The 26,215-nt window shown below is 57.0% G+C and overlaps 2 protein-coding genes across 4 annotated transcripts in view; one reads left to right on the top strand and one right to left on the bottom strand.

Moving 5' to 3' along the window:
• Positions 1–13,760, bottom strand: part of RECQL4 (RecQ like helicase 4) — a 45,907-nt gene extending 32,147 nt beyond the window's left edge. Inside the window, exons 1-12 of the mRNA XM_090138305.1 lie at positions 13,514–13,760; positions 12,175–12,208; positions 12,000–12,070; positions 8,084–8,215; positions 6,857–7,141; positions 5,190–6,826; positions 4,515–4,614; positions 4,311–4,437; positions 2,190–2,324; positions 1,969–2,109; positions 1,804–1,896; positions 1,595–1,731 (exon numbers count right to left, since the gene is read on the bottom strand). Coding sequence (XP_089994431.1) covers positions 1,595–1,731; positions 1,804–1,896; positions 1,969–2,109; positions 2,190–2,324; positions 4,311–4,437; positions 4,515–4,614; positions 5,190–6,826; positions 6,857–7,141; positions 8,084–8,215; positions 12,000–12,070; positions 12,175–12,208; positions 13,514–13,597 — 2,976 coding nt within the window. The 5' untranslated portion in view covers positions 13,598–13,760. The remainder of the gene's footprint in view (positions 1–1,594; positions 1,732–1,803; positions 1,897–1,968; positions 2,110–2,189; positions 2,325–4,310; positions 4,438–4,514; positions 4,615–5,189; positions 6,827–6,856; positions 7,142–8,083; positions 8,216–11,999; positions 12,071–12,174; positions 12,209–13,513) is intronic.
• Positions 13,761–13,836: 76 nt separating this feature from the next.
• Positions 13,837–23,825, top strand: LRRC14 (leucine rich repeat containing 14). Of its 3 annotated transcripts, XM_090138175.1 has the most exons (4): positions 13,837–13,881; positions 17,092–17,407; positions 20,595–21,185; positions 22,510–23,825. In XM_090138175.1, exons 2-4 carry the CDS (start codon positions 17,118–17,120, stop codon positions 23,045–23,047), a joined length of 1,419 nt encoding a protein of 472 aa, XP_089994301.1. In that variant the 5' UTR covers positions 13,837–13,881; positions 17,092–17,117; the 3' UTR covers positions 23,048–23,825. The 3 variants fall into 3 exon arrangements, with proteins under 3 accessions (XP_089994301.1, XP_031464936.2, XP_089994302.1); XM_031609076.2 differs by lacking the exon at positions 13,837–13,881 and having other exon boundaries at positions 16,935–17,407; XM_090138176.1 differs by lacking the exons at positions 13,837–13,881; positions 17,092–17,407 and adding an exon at positions 17,456–18,469 and having other exon boundaries at positions 18,816–21,185.
• The last annotated feature ends 2,390 nt before the right edge of the window (positions 23,826–26,215 follow it).

The raw sequence follows: 26,215 nt of genomic DNA, 5'->3' as shown, positions 1-26,215 counted from the left end.
ATGGTGGGGTCGAGTTGGGGATCTTGGAGATCTTTCCCAACTCTAATAATACTATTTAGGGTTCTATTTAAGAACAGGGTGGGGATGGGTTGGGGATCTGGGAGGTCTTCTCCAATCATAAGGACTCTATGTTTCTATTTAGGGTCATGGTGGCGTTGGGGATCTTGGAGGTCTTCTCCTACTCTAAGGATTCTATTTAGGGTCACGGTGGGTTGGGGATCTCGGAGACCTTCTCCAACCATAAGAGTTCTGTGGTTCTATTTAGGAACATGATGGGGATGGTGATCTTGGAGGTCTTCTCCAACCCTAAGGATTGTATTTAGGGTCATGGTGGGGTTGGCACCTTGAAGGTCTTCTCCTGTCCTACTGATTCTACTTATGGTTGTGGTGGGGTTGAGTTGTGGACCTTGGAGGTCTTCTCCTATCATAATGATTCTATTTACGTCATGGTGGGGTGGAGATCTTGGAGACCTTCTCCAACCCTATGGATTCTATTTAGGGTCATTGAATTGTTGGATTTGGGATCTTGGTGGTTTTCTCCAACCCTAATAATTCTATTCAGGGTGACGGTGGGGTTGGTTTGGGAATCTTGGAGGTCTTCTCCAACCCTAATGACCGTATGGTTCTACATAGGGTCACAGTGGGGGGGGATTGGGTATCTTGGAGGTCTTCTCCAACCATAAGGATTCTATTTAGGGTCATGGTGGGTTGGGGATCTCAGAGATCTTCTCCAACCATAAGGATTCTATGGGGTTGGGAATCTTGGAGGTCTTCCCCAACTTTAAGGATTCTATTTAGGGCCATGTTGGTGTTGGGTTGGGGATCTTGGAGGTCTTCTCCAACCATAAGGATTCTATTTAGGGCCACGTTGGTGTTGGGGTGGGGATCTTGGAGGTCTTCTCCAACCTTAAGGATTGTATTTAGGGCCATGGTGGGTTGGGAATCTCAAAGATCTTCTCCAACCATAAGGATTCTATGGTTCTATTTAGGAACATGATGGGGTTGGGAATCTTGGAGGTCTTCCCCAACTTTAAGGATTGTATTTAGGTCCATGTTGGTGTTGGGTTGGGGATCTTGGAGGTCTTCTCCAAACATAAGGATTGTATTTAGGGCCATGTTGGTGTTGGGGTGGGGATCTTGGAGGTCTTCCCCAACCTTAAGGATTCTATTTAGGGTCATGGTGGGTTGGGGATCTCAAAGATCTTCTCCAACCATAAGGATTCTATGGTTCTATTTAGGAACATGATGGGGTTGGGAATCTTGGAGGTCTTCCCCAACTTTAAGGATTGTATTTAGGTCCATGTTGGTGTTGGGTTGGGGATCTTGGAGGTCTTCTCCAAACATAAGGATTGTATTTAGGGCCATGTTGGTGTTGGGGTGGGGATCTTGGAGGTCTTCTCCAACCCTAACGATTGTATGGTTCTACAAAGGTACATTGTGGGGTTAATTGGGGATCTTGAAGGTCTTCTCCAACCCCAGTGATTCTACGCTTCTATTTAGGGTGGCGGTGGGTTTGGGGTTGAACTCCTCCCACTTCAAAAAATGGAGCTGCCTCCCGTTGTGATGGAGCAGTGGGATGGAAATGTGGAGGTACCTGGTCATCCATCAGCGACACCAACGGGGAGACCACCAGCGCGATGCTCCGCGAGCGTTTGTGGTACAGGAAGGCAGGCAGCTGATAGCACAGAGACTTCCCCATCCCCGTGGGGAGCACGACCAACGTGGAGAGCCCTGAGGGAAGGGATGAGGGTTGGAGGAACGGAGGGGATGTGGCAAAAGGGACAGAGTGGGAAGAAAACGCACCTGAGAGGATCCTCATGATGGCCACCTCCTGGCCGGGGCGGAAGGAGCTGTAGCCCAACTCAGAGAGCGCGTCCAGCACCTCCCTGGGGGTCTCTGTGAAGAATACGGAGGGGTTAGGAGTGGGGAGATGTGGGATTGGAGGTGGAAACGTGGCTGCAGCCTCACCTCGTGGCTTCCCATCAGGCCCCAAGCTGTAGAGGGGCTCCACGGGTGCGGGAGGTGTGGGGGGTTCGTAGGGCGGGCGCTGCACGTCCAGGTATGGAGTTGGCCCCTTGAACTCGGCTCCGTCCTGGTCGCTGCTGGGTGCTGAGGGATGGAGGCGGCCATCAGCACTGCGTGAGGGATGTGGGGGAGCAGGGAGGGCTCCCGGGGCTGAGGGGTCTCACCGGGGAGCTCCTGATAAATGGTGTTGGTCCGGCGGGCCACCTCTTCCAGGGTGGGCAGGGGATCCTCCTCCTCTTCTTCTTCTTCATCGTTGGGATGGATGGGTTCTGCTGGAGGAGGTGCGTGGGCAGCGGTGCCTGGAGGGAGGAGGAGCAGGAGATGGTCCTCAAAGAGAAGGAGGTGGTGGTGGATACAGAAGGAGCAGGAGATGGGGGTGACCATATGGACCCAGAAGGAGCAGGAGGAGATGAGGAGAATGGGTGTGTCCAAATGGACCCAGAAGGAGCAGGAGATGGGGGTGCCCAAATGGACCCAGAATGGTCACAAGGAGATGGTGGTGCCCACGTGGATCCAGAAAGAACAGGAGAAGATGGCGATGTCCATACGGACCAGAAAAGCCACAAGGAGATGGTGGGGCCCATACGGACCCAGAAGGACCACAAGGAGATGGTGGTGGAGCCCACATGGACCCAGAAGGAGCAGATGGTAGTGCCCATGTGGACACATAAGGGCCACGAGGAGATGGTGATGCCCAGATGAACCCAAAAGGAGATGGTGAGGTCCATATGGACCCAGAAGGAACAGAAGGAGACGGTGGAGCCCATGTGGATCCAGAACGTGCAGGAGATGATGGTGGTGTTCCCACGGACCCAGAAGGGCCACAGGGAGGTGGTGGTGCCCACGTGGACCCAGGAGCTGGAGATGATGGTGGTGGTGTCCACATGGACTCAGAAGGAGCAGAAGGAGGTGGTGGTGTCCATACGGACCCAGAAGGAGCAGGAGATGGTGGTGGTGCCCAGATGAACCCAGAAGGAGATGGTGGGGTCCATATGGACACGAAAGGGCCACAAGGAGATGGTGGGGCCCATATGGACCCAGCAGGAGCACAAGGAGATGGTGGTGGTGCCCATATGGACACAAAAGGGCCACAAAGAGATGGTGGTGGTGCCCAGATGAACCCAGCAGAAGCACAAGGAAATGGTGGGGCCCAGATGGACACAGAAGAAACACAAGGAGATGGTGGTGGTGCCCAGATGGACACAGGAGATGGTGGGGCCCATATGGACACAGAAGGGCCACAAGGAGATGGTGGTGGTGCCCAGATGAACCCAGCAGAATCAAGAGATGGTGGTGGGGCCCAGATGGACCCAGAAGGAGCAGAAGGAGATGGTGGGGCCCAGATGGACCCAGAAGGAGCACCAGGAGATGGTGGGGCCCAGATGGACCCAGAAGGAGCACCAGGAGATGGTGGGGCCCAGATGGACCCAGAAGGAGCACCAGGAGATGGTGGGGCCCAGATGGACCCAGAAGGAGCACCAGGAGATGGTGGTGATGCCCAGATGGACCCAGCAGGAGCAGAAAGAGATGGTGGTGCCCATATGAACACAGAAGGGCCACAGAGAGATGGTGGTGATGCCCAGATGGACACAGAAGGAGATGGTGGGGCCCATATGGACACAGAAGGAGCTGGAGATGATGGTGGTGATGTACACACGGACCCAGCAGGAGCAGAAGGAGATGGTGGTGCCCATACGGATCCAGAAGGAGCAGGAGATGGTGGTGGTGCCTAGATGAACCCAGAAGGAGATGGTGGGGCCCAGATGGACACGAAAGGGCCACAAGGAGATGGTGGTGGTGCCCAGATGAACCCAGCAGGAGCAGGAGATGGTGGGGCCCAGATGAACCCAGAAGGAGATGGTGGGGCCCATATGGACCCAGCAGGAGCACAAGGAGATGGTGGTGGTGCCCATATGGACACAAAAGGGCCACAAAGAGATGGCGGTGGTGCCCAGATGGACCCAGCAGGAGCAGAAGGAGATGGTGGTGGGGCCCATATGGACCCAGAAGAAACACAAGGAGATGGTGATGGGGCCTAGATGAACCCAGAAGGAGATGGTGGGGCCCAGATGGACACAGAAAGGCCACAAGGAGATGGTGGGGCCCAGATGGACCCAGAAGGAGCACAAGGAAATGGTGGTGCCCAGATGGACACAGAAGGGCCACAAGGAGATGGTGGTGGGGCCCAGATGGACCCAGAAGGAGCACAAGGAAATGGTGGTGCCCAGATGGACCCAGCAGGAGCACAAGGAGACGGGTGCTGCCGAGATCCCCACCCCACTCACCTCGCCCCCTGCACGCCGCTGCCCAGTGCCCAGCTGCGCCGCACTTGAAGCAAACATCCGAGCTCCGATCCGCGGCCCTGCCGCCTCCGAACCACGCTGCCTTCTTCTGCCACTTCTCCTTCCACACCTGTGACCAATTTCACGCCATTTCAGCCCGTTTCCTCCCTCCTCCCTCAGGTGCAGCTGGCCGCCCCGCTGCCGTACCTGCTTGCGGAGCTGCCTTCCCCGCAGCGCAGCGCCCCGCACGTGGGATCTGCTCTTCAGGTTGAGCCTCACGAAGTTGCCCTGGGGCCGCCGAGGAGCTCTGTGGGAAAGCAAGATGCCATCAGGATGGGGTGGGGAACATCGCAAATCCCAGGCTGTCCTGAGGACTCCGTGGCAGCGGGAACCCCTGCAATGGGGCAGCAAGGGGGGGAAACGCTAAAAAGAACAGGTGGGGCACTTTTAATGGGGAGAAGCAACCCCCTGATGCCCCAAAATTTGCTCTTGTCCCCACTGTGTGAACACTACAGATGGGAGAATTACTTTGGAGCAGCAGATGGGGATAATCCCCCACGTCTTTTGTTCCTGAAGGGTGACCGAAGCCAGCAGCGCTCTGGGGAACGCGGAAAGGCTGGAAACGCGTGAGGAAATGGAGTGGAAAAACCCACGGAGAGCTTCCAAAAGGAAGGAAAATTCCAAAAGTGGGGAATGGCCAAAGGAAGAGCGGCTCGCTGTGTGCAGAGCTCGGCAGGAACAGCCATGGCTCCTTCTCAGGAACGAGGCACTGCTCAGCCCCGCGCTCCTTTGCCCTCATTAACAGGCGCAGCTCCAGCCATTCCAGCCACTCTCATGTGGGGGACAAAACCAGCAAACCGACCCATTTTTGGGGGCACCCACCTGGCAGGCAGCGTTTTGCTGACCGCCCCGGGCTTTTTCTCCTCCTCAAAGTCACCCAGAAGGTTTTCGGATGGGGACGGCACCGTTCTCCTCTGCTTTGGGGCAGCTGCGGGTTCCTCTTGGCCGTCCTCTGGGCACAGCCTCTTCCTGCGGGCAGCTCTGGGCTTTGCCACGTTAACAGCTCCGTCCTGAGCGGTGCCACCCTTCGGCACGCGGCCACGCCGCCGTCCCGTGTCACCTTTGGGTCCCGGTGTCCCTTTGTCATCTCTTGGCATCTCTTCTTCCGATCCCACCGCCCCCTCTTTGTGTCCTGGCATCGCCCTTTTGCATCGCGGCGTTCCCCTTTTCCGACCCCGAGACGCCACTTTGGGTCCTGCTGTCTCCATTTCAGGTCCTGCTGTCCCTTCTTCACATCCTGCTGTCCCCTCTTCACGTCCTGGTGACCCTTTTTCGCATCCCGCTGTCCCCATTTCGGGTCCTGGTGTCCCCTCTTCGTGCCCCGATGTCCCTCTCTTCCGTCTCCTTTTGCGTCCCAGTGTCCCCACTGCAGGTTCCAACATCCCCTCTTCACATCCCAGTGTCAACTCTTCACGTCTCACCGTCCCCCTTCTGGGTCCCAGTGTCCCCATTTTGGGTCCCAGTGTCCCCATTTTGGGTCCCAGTGTCCCCTCTCCACAACTTAGCATCCCTTCTTCACATTCCAGCGTCCCCATTTTGGGTCCCAGTGTCCCCTCCTCACGCTCTGGTATCCCCAGTTTAGATTCCAGTGTCCCCCATTTAAGTCTTTGTGCCCTCACCCCAGCTCTCGTCCCCTCTTCCTGCCCTGACGTCCCCTCTTCAAGTCCCAGTGTCCCCATTACAGGTCCCAGTGTCCCCAATTTGGGTCCCAGTGCCCCTCCTTCAAGTCTTTGTGTCCTTACTGCAGGTTTTGTCCCCTCTTCACATCCCAGTGTCCCCTCTACGTGTCCCAGTGTCCCCATTCTGGATCCTAGTGTCCCCTCTTTGTGTCCTGCTGTCCTCACTCCGGGTCTTGTCCCTTCTTCCTGTCCTGGTGTCCCCATTCCAGGTCCTGGTGTCTCCTCTTTGGGTCCCGCTGTCCTCTCTCCACGTCTTGTCCCCTTTTCTTGTCTCAATGTCCCAGTTTCAGGTCCTGGTGTCCCCTCTTTGTGTCCTGCTGTCCTCACTCCAGGTCTTGTCCCCTCTTCCTGTCCTGCTGTCCCAGTTTCAGGTCTCAGTGTCCCCTCTTCATGTCCCGCTGTCCTCACTCCATGTCTTGCCCATTCTTCATGTCCCAGTGTCCCAGTTTCAGGTCCCAACGTCCCTTCTTCCTGTCCTGCTGTCCCAGTTCCAGGTCCTGGTGTCCCCTCTTCGTGTCCTGCTGTCCTCTCTCCAGGTCTTGTCCCCTCTTCCTGTCCTGCTGTCCTCACTCTGGATCCTGGTGTCCCCTCTTCATGTCCCGCTGTCCTCACTCCATGTCTTGCCCATTCTTCATGTCCCAGTGTCCCAGTTTCAGGTCCCAACGTCCCCTCTTCGTGTCCTGCTGTCCTCTCTCCACATCTCATCCCCTTCTCTTGTCTCGACGTCCCAATTCCAGGTCCCAGCGTCCCCTCCCCCTGTCCCACCGCCCCCCCCGCCCCCTCCCACCATCCCTCCCCCCCCTCCTCCCCCTCCACCCCACCCCCCGTCGTCCCCTGGCACCGCCGCAGCCACCCGGGATCCAGCGCCCCCAATCTCTGCGCCACCATCTCCCTCAATCTCTGCAATCGATCCGTTTGGGGTCGAGGCTTCGACCCTACAGTCAGGACGAGGGGCGCCAGGCGGCGCACGGCGGCGGGGAGGACTTGGGTCGATTCGTCGTCGCCGTCGTCGCTCGGGGACGCGGTGCCGGCACCGCGCTGTGCCGCGGGTTTCCTGCTGCAGGCCAGGCTCCTCTTCACCGCCGATGGCGTCGCCTGAGGATGGGGAGAGAGAGTTTGGGGTGATCCCGAAACGCCGGCTTCTGCACAGCCCCAAAATCGCCCGTTTTCACCCACAGCTCCCGAGCTCTGTGCGGTTTCCTGCGGGGTGAATCTCACCCCCTACCCCCACCCCACAGCCACAAACCTGTAGGGCTGCGCCCACCCCACAGCCACAAACCTGTAGGGCTGCGCCCACCCCACAGCCACAAACCTGTAGGGCTGCGCCCACCCCACAACCCAACAACTATAGGGCTGCATTCACCCCAAAACCCCACATCTATAGGGCCGCACCCACCCCACAGCCCCACACCTGTAGGGCTGCATTCACCCCACAGACCCACACCTGCAGGGCTGCACTCACCCCACAACCCCATTTCTATAGGGCTGCATTCACCCCACAACACAAATCTATAGGGCCACACCCATCCCACAGCCCCATATCTATAGGGCCGCGCCCACCCCACAGCCCCACATCTATAGGGCCGCGCCCACCCCACAGCCCCACACCTGTAGGGCCGTGCCCACCCCACAGCCCCACACCTGTAGGGCCGCGCCCACCCCACAGCCCCACACCTGTAGGGCCGCGCCCACCCAAGAGCCACAAATCCACAGGGCTACATTCACCCCACAGCCCCACATCTATAGGGCTGCACCCACCCCACAGCCCCACATCTAGAGGGCCGCACCCACCCCACAGCCACACACCTGTAGGGCCTCGTCCACCCAAGAGCCCCACACCTATAGGGCCGCGCCCACCCCACAGCCCCACACCTATAGGGCCCCGCCCACCCCACAGCCCCACACCTGTAGGGCCTCGTCCACCCAAGAGCCACAAATCTATAGGGCTGCACTCACCCCACAGCCACAAATCCACAGGGCTACATTCACCCCACAGCCCCACATCTAGAGGGCCGCACCCACCCCACAGCCCCACACCTGTAGGGCCGCGCCCAGGTTGGCCTTCAGCCTCATCCCGTAGAGCTGCGCCGACGCTGCTGGCGGTGGTTGGTGCCGCATCCCGCGGAGCTTCGGCTGCCGGTTCAGGTGAGACCCCCAGCAGCCCCAGTCCTGCAGGGGGGCGGGAAGCGGGGAGGGTAGCAGGAGTTGGGGGTGGGCAACCAAGAATAGGGGGCGGGCAACCATGAGTTGGTGGGCATGATTTTGGTCTGGGCTGCAACGTTGGGAATGGGCAACCAAGAAGTGGCCATCATGGAGTTGGGTGTGGGCAACCAAGAATAGGGGGTGGGCAACCAAGAGTTGGTGGCCATGATTTGGGTGTTGGCTGCAATGTTGGGAATGGGCAACCAAGAAGTGGCCATCATAGAGTTGGGGGTGGGCGACTAAGAATAGGGGGTGGGCGACTAAGAATAGGGGGCGGGCGACCAAGAGTTGGTGGCCATGATTTGGGTGTGGGCTGCAACGTTGGGAATGGGCAACCAAGAAGTGGCCATCATGGAGTAGGGGGTGGGCAACTAAGAGTAGGGGGCAGCCATGAGTTGGTGGCCACGATTTGGGTGTGGGCTGCAACGTTGGGAATGGGCAACCAAGAAGTGGCCATCATGGAGTTCGGTGTGGGCAACCAAGAATAGGGGGTGGGCAACCAAGAGTTGGTGGCTATGATTTGGGTGTTGGCTGCAATGTTGGGAATGGGCAACCAAGAAGTGGCCATCATAGAGTTGGGGGTGGGCGACTAAGAATAGGGGGCAGCCATGAGTTGGTGGCCATGATTTGGGTGTGGGCTGCAACGTTGGGAATGGGCAACCAAGAAGTGGCCATCATGGAGTTGGGGGTGGGCAACCAAGAGGGGGCAACCATTAATTGGGGGTGGGCAATCAAGTGGTGGCCAGGAGCTGGTGGCCACGATTAGGGTGCGGGCTGCCAAGTGGTGGCCACCATGAGCTGGGGGTGGGCAACCATGAGGTGGCCACCATGAGTTGGACAACAAGAGTTTGTGACCATGAGTTGGGGGTGGGCAACCATGAGGTGGCCACCATGAGTTGGACAACAAGGGTTTGTGACCATGAGTTGGGGGTGGGCAACCATGAGTTGGTGGCCATGATTTGCGTGTGGGCTGCCAAGTTGGGGGTGGGCAATCAGGAAGTGGCCACCATGAGTTTGGGGGTGGGCAACCAACCAAGATGGGCAACCATGAGTTAGTGGCCACAATTTGGGTGTGGGCTGCCAAGTGGTGACCACCGTGGAGGTGGGCTGCCAAGAAGTGGCCACCGAGTTGGGTCATGGGCCACCATGAGTTGGCCACAGACTGCCATGAGGGAGGGGCCACAGGTCACCATGAGGGAGGGCCACCATGAGCTGGCCATGGGCCACCAAGAGCTGGCCACATAGCCATGATGGAGGGGCCACCATGAATTGGCCACAGGTCACCATGAAGGAGGGCCATCAAGAGTTGGCCAAATGTCACCAGGAGGGCCACGGGGCCACCAAGAGCTGGCCACAGATAGCCACGATGAAAGGGCCACCAAAAGCCGGCCAAAGGTAGCCATGAGAGAGGGCTGCAATGAGTTGGCCACAAGTAGCCATGATGGAGGGGCCACCATGAGTTGGGCCACAGGTCACCATGAGGGAAGACCACCAAGAGTTGGCCATAGGCCACCACGAGGGCCATGGGCCACCAAGAGCTGGTCACATAGCCATGATGGAGAGGCCACCATGAGTTGGCCACAAGTAGCCATGATAGACCATGAGTTGGGCCACAGGTCATCATGAGGGAGGGCCACCAAGAGTTGGCCATAGGCCACCACGAGGGCCATGGGCCACCAAGAGCTGGCCACGAATAGCCACGATGGAGGGGCCACCATGAATTGGCCACAAGTAGCCATGATGGAGGGGCCACCATGAGTTGGGCCACAGGTCACCACGAGAGAGGACCACCAAGAGTTGGCCGTAAGCCACCACGAGGGCCACCAAGAGCTGGCCACCGATAGCCACGATGGAGGGGCCACCAAGAGCTGGCCACAGGTAGCCATGATGGAGGGGCCACCAAGAGTTGGGCCATAGGTCACCATGAAGGAAGGCCACGAAGAGCTGGCCACGGATAGCCATGATGGGGGGGGCCACCATGAGTTGGGCCACAGGTCACCATGAGAGAGGGCCACCAAGAGTTGGCCAAATGTCACCACGAGGGCCACGGGGCCATCAAGAGCTGGCTACGGATAGCCATGATGGAGGGGCCACCATGAGCTGGGCCACAGGTCACCATGAGGGAGGACCACCAAGAGTTGGCCATAGGCCACCACGAGCACCATGGGGCCACCAAGAGCTGGCCATGGATAGCCACGATGGAGGGGCCACCATGAGCTGGCCACAGGTAGCCATGAGAGAGGGCCACCAAGAGTTGGCCAAATGTCACCACGAGGGCCACGGGGCCATCAAGAGCTGGCTACGGATAGCCATGATGGAGGGGCCACCATGAGTTGGGCCATAGGTCACCATGAGGGAGGGCCACCAAGAGTTGGCCATAGGCCACCACAAGCTGGCTACGGATAGCCACGATGGAGGTGCCACCAAAAGCTGGCCACAGGTAGCCATGAGAGAGGGCTGCAATGAGTTGGCCACAAGTAGCCAAGATGGTGGGGCCACAGGTCACTATGAAGGAGGGCCACCAAGAGCTGTCCATGGATAGCCATGATGGAGGGGCCACCATGAGTTGGGCCACAGGTCACCACGAGAGAGGACCACCAAGAGTTGGCCACAGGCCACCATGAGGGCCATGGGGCCACCAAGAGCTGGCCACGAATAGCCATGATGGAGGGGCCACCATGAATTGGCCACAAGTAGCCATGATGGAGGGGCCAGCAAGAGTTGGGCCATAGGTCACCATGAGGGAGGGCCACCAAGAGTTGGCCATAGGTCACCACGAGCTGGCCACGGATAGCCACAATGGAGGTGCCACCAAAAGCTGGCCAAAGGTAGCCATGAGAGAGGGCTGCAATGAGTTGGCCACAAGTAGCCATGATGGAGGGGCCACCATGAGTTGGGCCACAGGTTACCATGAGGGAGGACCACCAAGAGTTGGCCATAGGCCACCACGAGGGCCATGGGCCACCAAGAGCTGGTCACATAGCCATGATGGAGGGGCCACCATGAATTGGCCAAAAGTAGCCATGATGGAGGGGCCACCATGAGTTGGGCCACAGGTCACCACGAGAGAGGGCTACCAAGAGTTGGCCATAGGCCACCATGAGGGCCATGGGGCCACCAAGAGCTGGCCACGAATAGCCATGATGGAGGGGCCACCATGAGTTGGGCCACAGGTCACCATGAGGGAGGACCACCAAGAGCTGGTCACATAGCCATGATGGAGGGGCCACCATGAATTGGCCACAAGTAGCCATGATGGAGGGGCCAGCAAGAGTTGGGCCATAGGTCACCATGAGGGAGGACCACCAAGAGTTGGCCATAGGCCACCACGAGGGCAACGGGGCCACCAAGAGCTGGCCACGAATAGCCATGATGGAGGGGCTACCATGAGTTGGGCCACAGGTCACCACGAGAGAGGGCCACCAAGAGTTGGCCATAGGCCACCACAAGGGCCATGGACCACGAAGAGCTGGCCAGAGATAGCCATGATGAAGAAGCCACCATGAATTGGCCACAAGTAGCCATGATGGAGGGGCCACCATGAGTTGGGCCACAGGTCACCACGAGAGAGGGCCGCCAAGAGTTGGCCGTAAGCCACCACGTGGGCCACCAAGAGCTGGCCACCGATAGCCACGATGGAGGGGCCACCAAGAGCTGGCCACCGATAGCCACGATGGAGGGGCCACCAAGAGCTGGCCACCGATAGCCACGATGGAGGGGCCCTCCCCTTGTCAGCCCGCAGCATTGGTACCTGCTCTGCCATTGGGCTCTGCTCTGTGGGCTCTGTCTGCTGCTTCAGCTCCCGGTACTCCCGGTACAGCCCTGCCAAAGGGAACAAAGCAGAGCCGTGGTAATTAATTAGGGCAATTAGGAGGTAATTAATTCGAGAAATTAGGGATAAGGAGGTCCCACAGCCCCACACTCACGTTTGGTGTCCTCTGAAGCTGCCGCCACGTCGGCCTGCGAGGGAAACAGAGCACAGGGTTAATTTGGGTTGAAAGGCAGAAAAAGAAGCGATTTTGGGGTTGAACTGTCCAAAAAATGGCACAACAGCCACAGAGAAACAACAAAAAAGGTCAATTAGGGGTAGGAATGTTCCAGAAGAGGCACTTATGGGGCAGAAATACCCACCAAAAGAACCCAAAAGGAGATTTTTGGGGTAGAAATGCCTTCAAAAGCACCAAACGAGGCACTTTTAGGAGGTAAAGCAGGGAATTTAGGGAGAGAAACCCACCCAAAAGCACCAAAAAAGGCCTTTTTGAGGCAGAAATACACCAAAAAGCACACAAAAAAAGGCAGTTTTAGTGCAGAAATACTCCCAAAGCCCCCCAAAATGGCAATTTTGGGACAGAAATAGCCCAAAATCACCAAAAAAAGGCCCATTTGAGATAGAAACACCCCCAAATCACCAAAAAATCCCATTCTGGGGGCAGAAATACACCCAAAAGCACCAATAAAGGCCCATTTGGGGTAGAAATACCCCCAAAAAGCACCAAAAAAGGCAATTTTGGTGCAGAAATAACCCAAAAAGAGGCACTTTTGGGGTATCCCTGCCCCTGAATAGGCCTTTTTGGGACAGAAATACCCCCAAAAAGCACCAAAAAAGGCCATTTTAGGGCAAAAGGACCCCAAAAATCACCAAAAAAGGCCATTTTGGGACAAAAAGACCACAAAAAGAACCAAAAAAGGCCACTTTGGGGGCAGAAATCAACCAAAAAGAGGCACTTTTGGGGTATCCATGCCCCTGAATAGCCCTTTTTGGGACACAAATACCCCCAAAAAGCACCAAAAAAGGCCATTTTGGGACAGAAATACCCCCAAAAGCACCAATAAAGGCCCATTTGGGACAAAAAGACCCCCAAAAGTACCAAAAAAAGCCATTTTGGGGCAGAGATCAACCCAAAAGAGGCACTTTTGGGGTATCCCTGCCCTGGAAGAGGCCATTTTTGGGGCAGAAATACCCCAAAAAGCACCAAAAAAGGCCATTTTTGGGCAGAAATAGCCCCAAAAGCACCAATAAAGGCCCATTTTGGGGCAGAATCACCCCAAAAGACCCAAAAAAGGCCATTTGGTGGCAAAAAGATCCCAAAAGCACACAAAAAAGGCCCTTTTGGGGGGCAGAAATAGCCCCAAACCAACAAAAAAGGCCCTTTTGGGGGCAGAAATACCCCAAAATCACCAAAAAAAGCCATTTTGGGGCAGAAATCCCCACAGAGGCCCGGTGAGGCCCCTCAGACCCCCCCACCCCCCAGGTTCCCCCCTCACTTTTCCCGGTTTCCGGCCGTTCTCCCGTTCGAAAACCGCCTCCCAGCCCTTCAGCATCGCCCGCAGTTCGCACAGCCGCTCCATGGGTTCGATTCGGTTCCGTTCCGGTTCGGTTCGGACCCTCAGAACCGCTCCGCTCCCTCCGTTCCCGTTCCTTTCCCTCAGCGCTACATCCCGCCGCGAACTTCCCGCTCTCTTTTCGCTCCACCAATAGAAACGTCGGAAAGGAGACGGGCGGTCGGAGAAACCAATGAGAAGCGTAGTAAAAGAGCAATCCCGCCTCTCGGCTGCTGTGATTGGAGGAGAGGCGGGAGTCAGTGCGCAGAGGCGGAAGTGAGGGGCGAGCGGGGAGGTGGCGCTGAGGAGCGGTAAGAAGAGCTGGGGGGGGGAGGGGTTCTGTGGGGTCCTGTGGGGTTTATGGGGGTCCTGTGGGGTTTATGGGGTGTGTGGGGATCTGTGAGGGGTTATGGGGGCTCTATGGGGGTTTATGGAGCTCTATGGGGGGTTCTGTGGGGGTTATGGGGCTCTATGGGGGTCCTGGGGGGGTCTATGGGGGTCTATGGGGATCCTGTGGGGATTATGGGGCTGTGTGGGGCTCTATGAGAGGCTCTATGAGGGGTTCTGGGGTCCTGTGGGGGGTCTATGTGGGTCCTGTGGGGTTTATGGGGCTGTGTGGGGCTCTATGGGGGGTTCTGTGAGGGTTATGGGGGTCTATGAGGGGATCCTGTGGGGATTATGGGGTTCTGTGGGGGGTTTTGTTAGGGTTATGGGGCTCTATGGGGGTCTTGTTGGGGCCTATGGGGGTCCTGTGGGGGTTATGGGGCTGTGTGGGGCTCTATGAGGGGTTCTGGGGGGTCTATAGGGCTCTATGGGGGTTTATGGAGCTCTATGGGGGGTTCTGTGGGGGTTATGGGGCTCTATGGGGGGTCCTATGGGGGTCTATGGGGGTCCTGTGGGGATCCTGTGGGGATTATGGGGCTGTGTGGGGCTCTATGATGGGTTCTGGGGGTCCTGTGGGGGTCTATGGGGGTCCTGTGGGGGTCTATGTGGGTCTATGTGGGGTTTATGGGTCTGTGTGGGGCTCTATGGGGGGTTCTGTGAGGGTTATGGGGGTCTATGAGGGGATCCTGTGGGGATTATGGGGTTCTGTGGGGGGTTTTGTTAGGGTTCTGGGGCTCTATGGGGGTCTTGTTGGGGCCTATGGGGGGTCCTGTGGGGGTTATGGGGCTGTGTGGGGCTCTATGAGGGGTTCTGGGGGGTCTATAGGGCTCTATGGGGGTTTATGGAGCTCTATGGGGGGTTCTGTGGGGGTTATGGGGCTCTATGGGGGGTCCTGTGGGGGTCTATGGGGGTCCTGTGGGGATCCTGTGGGGATTATGGGGCAGTGTGGGGCTCTATGAGGGATTCTGGGGGGTCTATGGGGGTTTATTGGGGGTACTGTGGGAGTCATGGGGGTCTGTGGGGCTCTATGGGGGGTTCTTTGGGGCTCTATGGGGGTTTATTGGGGGTACTGTGGGAGTTATGGGGGTCTGTGGGGCTCTATGGGGGGTTCTTTGGGGCTCTATGGGGGTTTATTGGGGGTACTGTGGGGGTTATGGGGTTCTGTGGGGGATTTTGTTAGGGTTATGGGGCTCTATGGGGGTTCTGTGGGGGTCTATGGGGCTCTATGGGGGGTTTATGGAGTTGTGTGGGGCTCTATGGGGGGTTCTGTGGGGGTTATGGGGATCTATGAAGGGATCCTGTGGGGCTTATGGGGTTCTGTGGGGGGTTTTGTTAGGGTTATGGGGCTCTATGGGGGTCCTGTGGGGTTTATGGGGCTGTGTGGGGCTCTGTGAGGGGTTCTGGGGGGGTTCTGGGACTCTATGGGGGTTCTTTGGGGGGGTTATGGGTGTCTATGGGGGTCTATGGGGCTCTGTGAGGGGTTCTGTGGGGCTTATGGGGGTCTTTGGGGCTCTATGGGGGGTTCTGTGAGGGTTATGGGGGTCTATGAGGGGATTCTGTGGGGCTTATGAGTTTCTGTGGGGGATTTTGTTAGGGTTATGGGGCTCTATGGGGGTTCTGTGGGGGTCCATGGGTATCTATAGGGGTCCTGTGGGGATTATGAGGCTCTATGGGGTTCTATGAGGGGTCCTATGGGGCTTCTGGGGCTCTATGGGATTCTATGGGGAGTAAGGGACTCTATGGGGTCCTGTGGGGATTATGGGGTTGTGTGGGGCTCTATGAGGGGTCCTATGGGAACTATGGGGCTCTGTGGGGCTCTATGAGGGATCCTAAGGGGGTTCTGGGACTCTAGGGGGGTTTCTGTGGTTATGGGGCTCTGTGGGGTCTGGGGGGGGGGTCCTGTGGGTGTTATGGGGCTCTTTGGGGGTTCTGTGGGGGTTATAGGACTCTGTGGGGTGTTATGAGGGGTCCTGTGGGAATTATGGGGCCATGGGGAACCTGTTTTGGGGGGTGGTCAAATTTGGGGGTCTGTGGGGGTCTCAGGGTTGGGGGCTGCCATGGAGAACCCATAATGGGGGGGGGGGGGTTAGGGTTGGGGTCAGCAGGGGGGGGTCTCATTCTGGGGGTCAGCGTGGGATCTCAGGGTTGGGGGTACCATGGAGAACCCACAATGGGGGGGGGTCAGGGTTGGGGGTCAGTGTGGGGGTCTCAGAGTTGGGGATGCCATGGGGAACCTATAATGGGGGGGGTGGTCAGATGTGGGGTCTGTGGGGATCTTAGGATTGGGGGCTGCCATGGAGAACCCATAATGGGGGAGTCAGGGTTGTGGTCAGGGTGGGGGGGTCAGGGTGGGGGTCTCAGGGTTGGGGCTGCCATGGAGAACCCTTATGGGGGGGGTCAATGTGGGGGTCTCAGGGTTGGGGGGGTGTCAGGGTTGGGGATCTCATTCTGGGGGTCAGCATGGGGTCTCAGGGTTGGGGGTGCCATGGAGAACCCATAATGGGGGGGGGAGGGGGTCAGGGTTGGGGGTACCATGGAGAACCCACAATGGGGGGGGGGGCAGGGTTGGGGGTTCGGTGTGGGGGTCTCAGGATTGGGGGTGCCATGGGGAAGCCATTTTGGGGGGGGTGGTCAGATGTGGGGGTCTGTGGAGATCTTAGGATTGGGGGCTGCCATGGAGAACCCATAATGGGGGAGTCAGGGTGGGGGTCAGGGTGGGGGTCTCAGGGTTGGGGGTGCCGTGAGGAAGCCATTTTGGGGGGGGAATCAGATTTGGGGGTCAGCGTGGGGGTCTCAGGGTTGGGGGTGCCATGAAGGACCCTTATGGGGGTCAATTTTGGGGGTCTCAGGGTTGGGGGGGTGTCAGGGTTGGAGATTTCATTCTGGGGGTCAGCGTGGTGGTCTCAGGGTTGGGGGTGCTGTGGAGAACCTGTAATGGGGGGGGTCAGGGTTGGGGGGTTTGGTGTGGGGGTCTCAGGATTGGGGGTGCCACAGGGAACCTGTTTTGAGGGGTGGTCAGATGTGGGGGTCCGTGGGGATCTTAGGATTGGTGGCTCACCCGCTGTGCACTCAGAGCACCGGCTCTCCCATCGTCTGTCCCTATGACCACACTTTTATCCCCTTCCCCATCCCCACAGCTGCCCCCCACCCTCCCACGACCACCATGACCACCATGACCACCACCCCCTCCTCCCTCGTCTCGCTCTGCGCCCGCCGCCTGGTCGCCCACCTCCCCGCCGCCCGCCGCTCCCTGCCGCTGCTCCCCGCCGAGCTGTACCCCGCGCTGCTCCAGGCTGCCCTCCTGGACTGCCGTGTTCCCCTCCTGCAGGACCTGGTGAGGTCCTGGCCCTTCCCAATTCTCTCCCTACGCTGCGACCCCCACCACCACCCCGACCAGCTCTGCGTACAGGCGGTTCTCCTTGCCGTCACCGCGGGGCTGCGGTCCGGCACTGGGTAGGTGACCGAATTGGGATCATTGGGAGGGTGGGTGTTTGGTTTTTTTTTTCTGAGGGGTGGGTTTTTGTGTTGGGTGCTGGTTGTGCCCGGTTCGGGGTGCTCTGCTGGGTTTGGAGGTGTCAGGGGAGGGGTGTTGTTGGATCGGCTGCGGTTGTCGCCAAATCGGTTGTGGTCGACGTTGGGTTGGTCGTGGTTGTCATAGGATTGGTGGTGGTCGTCACCAGATGGGGTGTGGTTGTTGTGGGATGGTTGTGGTTGTTGTTATTGGGTTGGCTGTGGTTGTAGGAACGGTTGTGGTTGCCACCAGGTCAGGTTTGGTTGTCGTAAGATTGATTGTGGTCATCACCAGATCAGTTGTGGTGGTTGTAGAATCAGTTGTGGTTGTTGTAGGATCAGTTGTGGTTGTTGTCAGTGGTTCAGCTGTGGTTGTAGGATTGATCGTGGTCATCACCAGATCAGTTGTGGTTGTTGTAGGATCAGTTGTGGTTGTTGTCAGTGGGTCAGCTGTGGTTGTAGGATTGGTTGTGGTTGTCACCAGATCAGTTCTGGTTGTTGCAGGATTGGTCGTGGTTGTCACCAGATCAGTTGTGGGATGGTTGTGAGACTGGTTGTGGTGGTCACCAGATCAGTTGTGGTTGTTGTCATTGGATCAGCTGTGGTTGTAGGATTGGTTGTGGCCGTCACCAGATCAGTTGTGGTTGTTGTAGGATCAGCTGTGGTGTTGTCAGTGGTTCAGCTGTGGTTGTAGGATTGGTTGTGGTCGTCACCAGATCGGGTGTGGTTGTTGTGGGATGGTTGTGGTTGTTGTTATTGGGTTGGCTGTGGTTGTAGGAACGGTTGTGGTTGCCACCAGATCAGGTTTGGTTGTCGTAAGATTGGTTATGGTCATCACCAAATCGGTGGTGGCTGTCATAGGATTGATTGTGGTCGTCACCAGATCAGTTGTGGTTGTTGTAGGATCAGTTGTGGTTGTTGTCATTGGGTCAGCTGTGGTTGTAGGATTGGTTGTGGTTGTCATTGGTTTGGATGTGGTCATCATTGGATCGGCTGTGGTTGTAGGTCATGGTCGTTACCAGATCAGCTGTGGGTGTCGTAGGATTGGTGATGGTTGTTGTCATTGGGGTGGCTGTGGTTGTAGGATCAGTTGTAGTCATCACCAAATCAGTTGTGGTTGTCATAGGATCGGTTGTGAGCATCATTGGGTCAGCCGTGGTTGTAGGATTGGTTCTGGTTGTCACCAGATCAGTTGTGGGATGGTTGCGGGGTTGGTCGTGACTGTCACCAGATCAGCTGTGGTGGTTGTAGGATCAGTTGTGGTTGTTGCCATCGGGTGAGCTGTGGTTGTAGGATTGGTTGTGGTTGTCATTGGGTTGGTTGTGATCATTTTGGGTCAGCTGTGGTGTAGGATTGGTCGTGGTTGTCACCGGATCAGTTGTGGTTGCTGTAGGGTCGGTTGTGGTTGTTTTCATCAGGTCGTCTGTGGTTGTAGGTTCAGTTGTGGTCATCACCACATAAGTTGAGGTTGTTGTAGGGTTGGTTGTGGTTGTTGTCAGCTGCGGTCGTCACCAGTTATGTTTGTGGTAGGGGAGTTGGGTCAGAAAGACAAAAGGAAGGAGGGTTGTGATGGAGAGATACGGGTTGGATGGATGGAAGGAGGAGGGTTGGGTCAGTCAGAAAGAAGGAGGGTTGGGTTGGATGGATTTGGATCAGATGGATGGAAGGGGGTTGAGTCGGATGGACGGAAGGATGGTTGTGATGGACAGATATGAGTTGGATGGATGTAAGGGGGGTTGGGTTGGATGGATGGAAGGAAGGATGGCTGTGATGGACAGATATGAAGCGGATGGATGGAAGGAGGAGGCTTGGGTCAGTGAGAAGGAAGGGATGGGTCGGATGGATTTGGATTGGATGGATGGGACGGGGGGGTTGAGTTGGATGGACAGAAGGATGGTTGTGATGGACAGATATGGGTTGGATGGATGTAAGCGGGGTTGGGTTGGATGGATGGAAGGAAGGATGGTTGTGATGGACAGATATGAGGTGGATGGACGGGAAAGAGGAGGCTTGGGTCAATGAGAAGGAAGGGATGGGTCGGATGGATTTGGATTGGATGGATTTGGATTGGATGGATGGAAGTGGGGTTGAGTTGGATGGACAGAAGGAAGGATGGTTGGGTTGGACAGATACGGGTGGGACAGACAGAAGAAGAAAGTTTGGGTCAATCAGAAGGAAGAGGGTTGGGTTGGATGGGTTTGGATCAGATGGATGAAAGGAGGGTTGAGTTGGATGGACAGAAGGAAGGATGGTTGGGTTGGATGCATATGAGTGGGGCAGATGGAAGGAGAAGGTTTGGGTCAATCAGAAGGAAGGAAGGAGGGCTGGGTTGGATGGGTTTGGATCGGATGGATGGAAGGGGGTTGAGTTGGATGGATGAAAGGATGGTTATGATGGACAGATGTGGGTTGGATGGATGGATGGAAGAGGAGGTTGGGTTGGATGGATGGATGGAAGGATGGTTGTGATGGACAGATGTGAGGTGGATGGATGGAAGGAGGAGGCATGGGTCAATGAGAAGGAAGGGATGGGTCGGATGGGTTTGGATTGGATGGATTTGGATTGGATGGATGGAAGGGGGTTGAGTTGGATGGACAGAAGGAAGGATGGTTGGGTTGGACAGATACGGGTGGGACAGACAGAAGAAGAAAGTTTGGGTCAATCAGAAGGAAGAGGGTTGGGTTGGATGGGTTTGGATCAGATGGATGAAAGGAGGGTTGAGTTGGATGGACAGAAGGAAGGATGGTTGGGTTGGATGCATATGAGTGGGGCAGATGGAAGGAGAAGGTTTGGGTCAATCAGAAGGAAGGAAGGAGGGCTGGGTTGGATGGGTTTGGATCGGATGGATGGAAGGGGGTTGAGTTGGATGGATGAAAGGATGGTTGGGTTGGACAGAGGTGGATGGATGGAAGGAGAAGGTTTGAGTCAATCAGAAGGAAGGAGGGTTGGGTTGGATGGGTTTGGATTGGATGGATGGAAGAGGAGGTTGGGTTGGATGGGTAGAAGGAAGGAGGGTTGGGTTGGACAGATACGGTGGGACAGACGGAAGGAGGAGGCTTGGGTCAATCAGAAGGAAGGGGGGTTGGGTCAGACGGATGGAAGAAATGCTGGCACCTTTCTCCTCCTTCAGCCCACGGCCGTGCCTGCGTGTGCTGGACATGACTGGCATCCAGGACGGTGCCGAACACGGTCCGGACAGCGTCACCCTGTGGTCAAGGACAGTACTGCTGGCCAAAGCCTGCCTGGAAGCCTCGCAACGCCGAACTGCACCTCATGGCACCAAAAAGCAGAAAGGTTCCCCGCTTCCTCCGGTGGAAATCCGCGTCGACCTCTTCGTCAACAGCACTTCCGGGGCCATCCTGAAGGCAGCCCTACGTGGTGGAGGGGCCCTACGCCTGCGCTGCCGTGACTTCCATGCCGAGGAGCTCTCCCTGGGAGGCACCTTGGATCTGTTGGAGGCCTTGGAGCCGGTCGGCTTGCGACGCGTCGAGCTGCGTTTCAACAACTTGGGGTTGGTGGGGCTGTGCCAGGTGGTGCCGCGGCTCGCTCGTTTCCCAGACCTGGCCAGCGTGAGGTTGCCCTACAGCAACGTGGACGTGAGGAGGCCTGGGATGGAAGATGGGCTGAGAGAGCTGGCGGAAGCGTTGGGTTGGTTGCGTGGGCTGAAGGAGCTCAACCTGGGCTCGTGCCGGCTGGCGGGGAGGCTGCGGTTGCTGCTGGGGTGAGCACTGCTTTGTTCTCCTTATTTCAGGGGATGATTTGGGGTTTTGGTGCTTGGGGGTCTGTAGGTGCTGTGAGTCGGCCTTACTGTGTGGTTTTGGTGAAGGTGAGGATGATCCTGGTTGGTTGGTTATGGAGTTATGGGTTTTGGTGAAGGGGGAAATGGTCCCAACTCAACCAGTTGCTCATGGAGCTGTTGGTTCTGTGTTTTATTTGGGGAGATTTGGGGTTTTGGGGCTTGGGGCTTCATACATGCCATGAGTCTGCCATACTGCAAGGTTTTGATGAAGGAGAGGATGATCCCAACTCAACCAGTTGCCCACGGAGATGTGGGTTGTGGGTTTTATTTGAGGAGATTTGGGGTTTTGGTGCTTGGGGCTCCATAGCTGCCACGAGTTTGCCCTTCTGTTGGGTTTTGGTGAAGGTGAGGATGATCCCAACTCAACCTGTAGGCCATGGAACCATGGGTTATGTATTTTATTTGGGGAGATTTGTGGGTTTTGGTGTTTGGGGCTCCATAGTTGCCATGAGTTTGCCCTCCTGTGGTGTTTTGGTGAGGTTGAGGATGCTCCTAGCTCAACCAGTTGGTTGGTTATGGAGTTACGCGTTTTGGGGAAGGTGAGGATGGTCCCAACTCAACCTGTAGGCCATGGAACCATGGGTTGTGTGTTTTATTTGGGGAGATTTGTGGGTTTTGGTGCTTGGGGCTTCGTAGTTGCCATGAGTTTGCCCTCCTGTGGGGTTTTGGTGAAGTTGAGGAAGGTCCCTACTCAACCAGTTGACTGGTTATGAGTTATGGGTTTTGGTGAAGGTGGGGATGATCCCAACTCAACCCGTTGGCCTCGGAACCATAGGTGATGTGTTTTATTTGGGGAGATTTGGGACTTTGGTGTTTGGGGCTCCATAGGTGCCACAGAGTTGCCCTCCTGTGGTGTTTTGGTGAGGTTGAGGATGCTCCTAGCTCAACCAGTTGGTTGGTTATGGAGTTACACGTTTTGGGGAAGGTGAGGATGGTCCCAACTCAACCTGTAGACCATGGAACCATGGGTTATGTGTTTTATTTGGGGAGATTTGTTGGTTTTGGTGCTCGGGGCTTCATAGTTGCCATGAGTTTGCCCTCCTGCGGGGTTTTGATGAAGGTGAGGATGGTCCCTACTCAACCAGTTGACTGGTTATGGAGTTACGGGTTTTGGTGATCCCAACTCAACCAGCTGGCCGTGGAGCCGTGGGTTATGGGTTTTATTCGGGTAGATTTGTGCTTTTGGCTCTTGGGGCTCCATAGAAGACACATCCCTTGACCCCCAGCTTCTCCCCACCCCCCTCAGGTCCCTGCAGCGCCCGCTGGAGAGCCTGGAGCTTCCCTTCTGCCACCTCCAGCCCTGCGACCTCACCTTCCTGGCCCACAGCCCTCACGCCTCGGCCCTGAAGAAGCTCGACCTGAGCGGCAACGACCTCTCCTCCTCCCTCCTCCCTCCCTTCCTCCATCTCCTCCCAGCCGTCTCCTCCTCTCTCTGCCATCTGGACGTGGCCGAGTGCCACCTTGGGGACGCCCACCTCCCCGTCCTGCTGCCACCTCTGAGGCTCTGCGTCCTCCTCTCCTACCTCGGCCTCTTCGGCAACCACCTGTCCTCCACGGGGCTGAAGGTTCTGCTGGAGGGGACCCACCCCCTGTCCTCCCTTCGCCTCGTCGTCCACCCCTACCCCACGGATTGCTGTGACAGCGGTGACGGTGACGTCCCCGAGGGCTGCGTGGCTGCGCTGCAGGAGGAGCTGCAGGGAATGCTGCGCGGTGCTGGGAGGGAGGAGGAGGTGTGGACCAGCAGCCTGCAGCATCACGGTGGATCCGACTTCTTTGCGCTGTGAGAGGGGACAGCTGGGAGGTGTGGTGACAAAGGGGATGACCGGGACAAAGGGACGGCAGGAACGGTGACAAAGGGACACCGGGAGGTGCGATGACAAAGGGACAGCAGGAGTGGTGATAAAGGAACAACCGAGAGGAGTGGTGACAGAGGGACACAGCGGGAGAAAGGGACAGCTGGAGGTGTGGTGACAAAGGGACAACCAGGAGAAAGAGATGGCAGGAAAGGTGACAAAGGGACAGCAGGAGATGCGGTGACAAAGGGACAGCAGGAGTGGTGATAAAGGAACAACCGAGAGGAGTGGTGACAAAAGGACACAGTGGGAGAAAGGGACAGCTGGAGGTGTGGTGACAAAGAGACAACCAAAGGGACAACAAGAGGAGTGGTGACAAAGGAACAACCAGGACAAAGGGACACCAGGAGTAGTGATAAAGGAACAACCAAGGAGTGGTGACAGAGGGACACAGCGGGAGAAAGGGACAGCTGGAGGTGTGGTGACAAAGGGACGACCGGGAGAAAGAGATGGCAGGAAAGGTGACAAAGGGACAGCAGGAGTGGTGATAAAGGAACAACCAAGGGGAGTGGTGACAAAGGGACACAGCGGGAGAAAGGGACAGCTGGAGGTGTGGTGACAAAGGGATGCAAGGAGGAGTGGTGAGAAAGAGACAACCAAGACTTATGGTGACAAAGGGACAACAAGAGGAGTGGTGACAAAGAGACACAAGGAGGAATGGTGACAAAGGAACAACCAGGACAAAGGGACAAGAGGCGTGGTGACAAAGGGACACCAGGAGTAGTGATAAAGGAACAACGAGGAGGAGTGGTGACAAAGGGACACACAGGGACAAAGGGACACCAGGAGAGGTGGGGACAAAGGGACAGCTGGAGGAGCGGTGACAAAGGGACACAAGGAGGAATGGTGACAAAGGAACAACCAGGACAAAGGGACACCCAAGATGAGTGGTGACAAAAGGATTCAAGAAGGAATGGTGACAAAAGGACAACCAGGACAAAGAGACACCAGGAGGAGTGGTGACAAAGAGCCAACAGAAGTGGTGACAAATGGACAACCAGAAGGTGTGGTGACAAAGGGACAGCAGGAGGAATGGTGACAAAGGGACACAACCAGGACAAAGAGACACCAGGAGTGGTGACAAAGAGACAACAAGAGGAGTGGTGACAAAGGGACGCAAGGAGGAATGGTGACAAAAGGAACAACCAGGACAAAGGGACAGCAGGAGGAGTGGTGACAAAGGGACACAACCAGGACATACGGTGACAAAATGGCAGCGGGTGTCCAACCCCACTTTTGGTATAAAGGTTTGTTTGGTTCCTGGGGCGTTTGGTGGCTGAAAGCTGCTCCTGGGCAGCACCCCAATGTGGGGGGGAGGGGAATGGGGACACAAAAGGTGACACCAATGCCACCCCCGAGTGACACCGCGGTGCTGGGGCAGAGGGGGAGTGGGGCGGACCCAAATTTGGGGTGGGGAACCCAGATCCTGTCCCCTTGTCACATCCTGCCTTGTTTGTCCCACCCTGACGTGTGGATGATGCCACCAAAGGGATGGGGGACGTTGGGGACATCGTGGGGGGGACACTGGGAGGGGGGACGTTGGGATGTGGGGGACATCATGTGGCTGTGCGTGGAGATGTTGGGGACATCACCATGGGGACATTGGGGACGCTATAGGGACACTGGGGACATCATAGGGACATTGGGGACACCATGGAGCTGTGCCATGGGATGTTGGGGACATCACCATGGGGATGTTGGGGACACCATGGAGCTGTGCCATGGGTTGTTGGGGACATTGGGGACATCACCATGGGGACATTGGGAAAAACATCATGGGGACGCTGTGAGGGGACACTGGGATGTTGGGGACACCATGTGGCTGTGCCATGGGATTTTGGGGACGTCACCATGGGGACATTGGGGACATCATGAAGCTGTACATTGGGACATTGGGGACATCACCATGGGGACATTGGGGACACCATGGAGCTGTGCCATAGGATGCTGGGAACATCACGATGGGGACATTGGGGACATTGCCAGGGGGACACTGGGATGTGGGGGACATCATGTGGCTGTGCGTGGAGATGTTGGGGACATCACCATGGGGACATTGGGGACATCATAGGGACACTGGGGACACCACCATGAGGATGTTGGGGACAACATGAAGCTGTGCATTGGGACATTGGGGACATCACCATGGAGACGTTGGGGACACCATGGAGCTGTGCCATGGGATGCTGGGGACATCACGATGGGGACATTGGGGACGTTGTTATAGGGACACTGTGGACATCATAGGGACATTGGGGACACCATGGAGCTGTGCCATGGGACATTGGGGACATCACCATGGAGACGTTGGGGAAAACATCATGGGGACGCTGTGAGGGGACACTGGGATGTCGGGGACACCATGTGGCTGTGCCATGGGATTTTGGGGACATCACCATGGGGACATTGGGGACATCATGAAGCCGTGCCATGGGACGTTGGGGACATCACCATGGGGATGTTGGGGACACCATGGAGCTGTGCCATGGGATGTTGGGGACATCACCATGGGGACATTGGGGACATCGCCAGGGGGACACTGGGATGTGGGGGACACCATGTGGCTGTGTATGGAGATGTTGGGGACATCACCATGGGGACATTGTGGACATCATAGGGACATTGGGGACACCACCATGAGGATGTTGGGGACAACATGAAGCTGTGCATTGGGACACTGGGGACATCACCATGGAGACGTTGGGGACACCATGGGGCTGTGCCATGAGGTGCTGGGGACATCACGATGGGGACATTGGGGACGTTGTTATAGGGACACTGTGGACATCATAGGGACATTGGGGACACCATGGAGCTGTGCCATGGGACATTGGGGACATCACCATGGGGATGTTGGGGACACCATGGAGCTGTGCCATGGGTTGTTGGGGACACTGGGGACATCATGGAGCTGTGCCATGGGACGTTGGGGACATCACCATGGGGACGTTGGGAAAAACATCATGGGGACACTGGGATGTTGGGGACACCATGTGGCTGTGCCATGGGATACTGGGGACATTGGGGACGCCATGGGATGTCACCTCACCCCCCCCCCCCCCCCCCAGGTGACAACACACCACAGCCACACTGTTGGGC

Source organism: Phasianus colchicus, chromosome 3 (genome assembly GCF_987193195.1).
Source record: "Phasianus colchicus chromosome 3, bPhaCol1.hap1.1, whole genome shotgun sequence".
NCBI classification, from domain to species: domain Eukaryota; kingdom Metazoa; phylum Chordata; class Aves; order Galliformes; family Phasianidae; genus Phasianus; species Phasianus colchicus.
The sequence above is the reverse complement of the archived record's forward strand: the minus strand, read 5'-3'. Positions and strand labels throughout refer to the sequence as shown.

What these genes read in the sequence shown, in the direction of transcription:
- LRRC14 (XM_031609076.2), top strand. Translation starts at nt 16,974, where the DNA reads ATGTGGGGGTCCGTGGGGATCTTAGGATTGGTGGCTCACCCGCTGTGC. An exon ending in GGGCTGCGGTCCGGCACTGG is followed by an intron (nt 17,408 to 20,594) that starts GTAGGTGACCGA and finishes CTCCTCCTTCAG; the next exon opens with CCCACGGCCGTGCCTGCGTG. An exon ending in AGGCTGCGGTTGCTGCTGGG is followed by an intron (nt 21,186 to 22,509) that starts GTGAGCACTGCT and finishes CACCCCCCTCAG; the next exon opens with GTCCCTGCAGCGCCCGCTGG.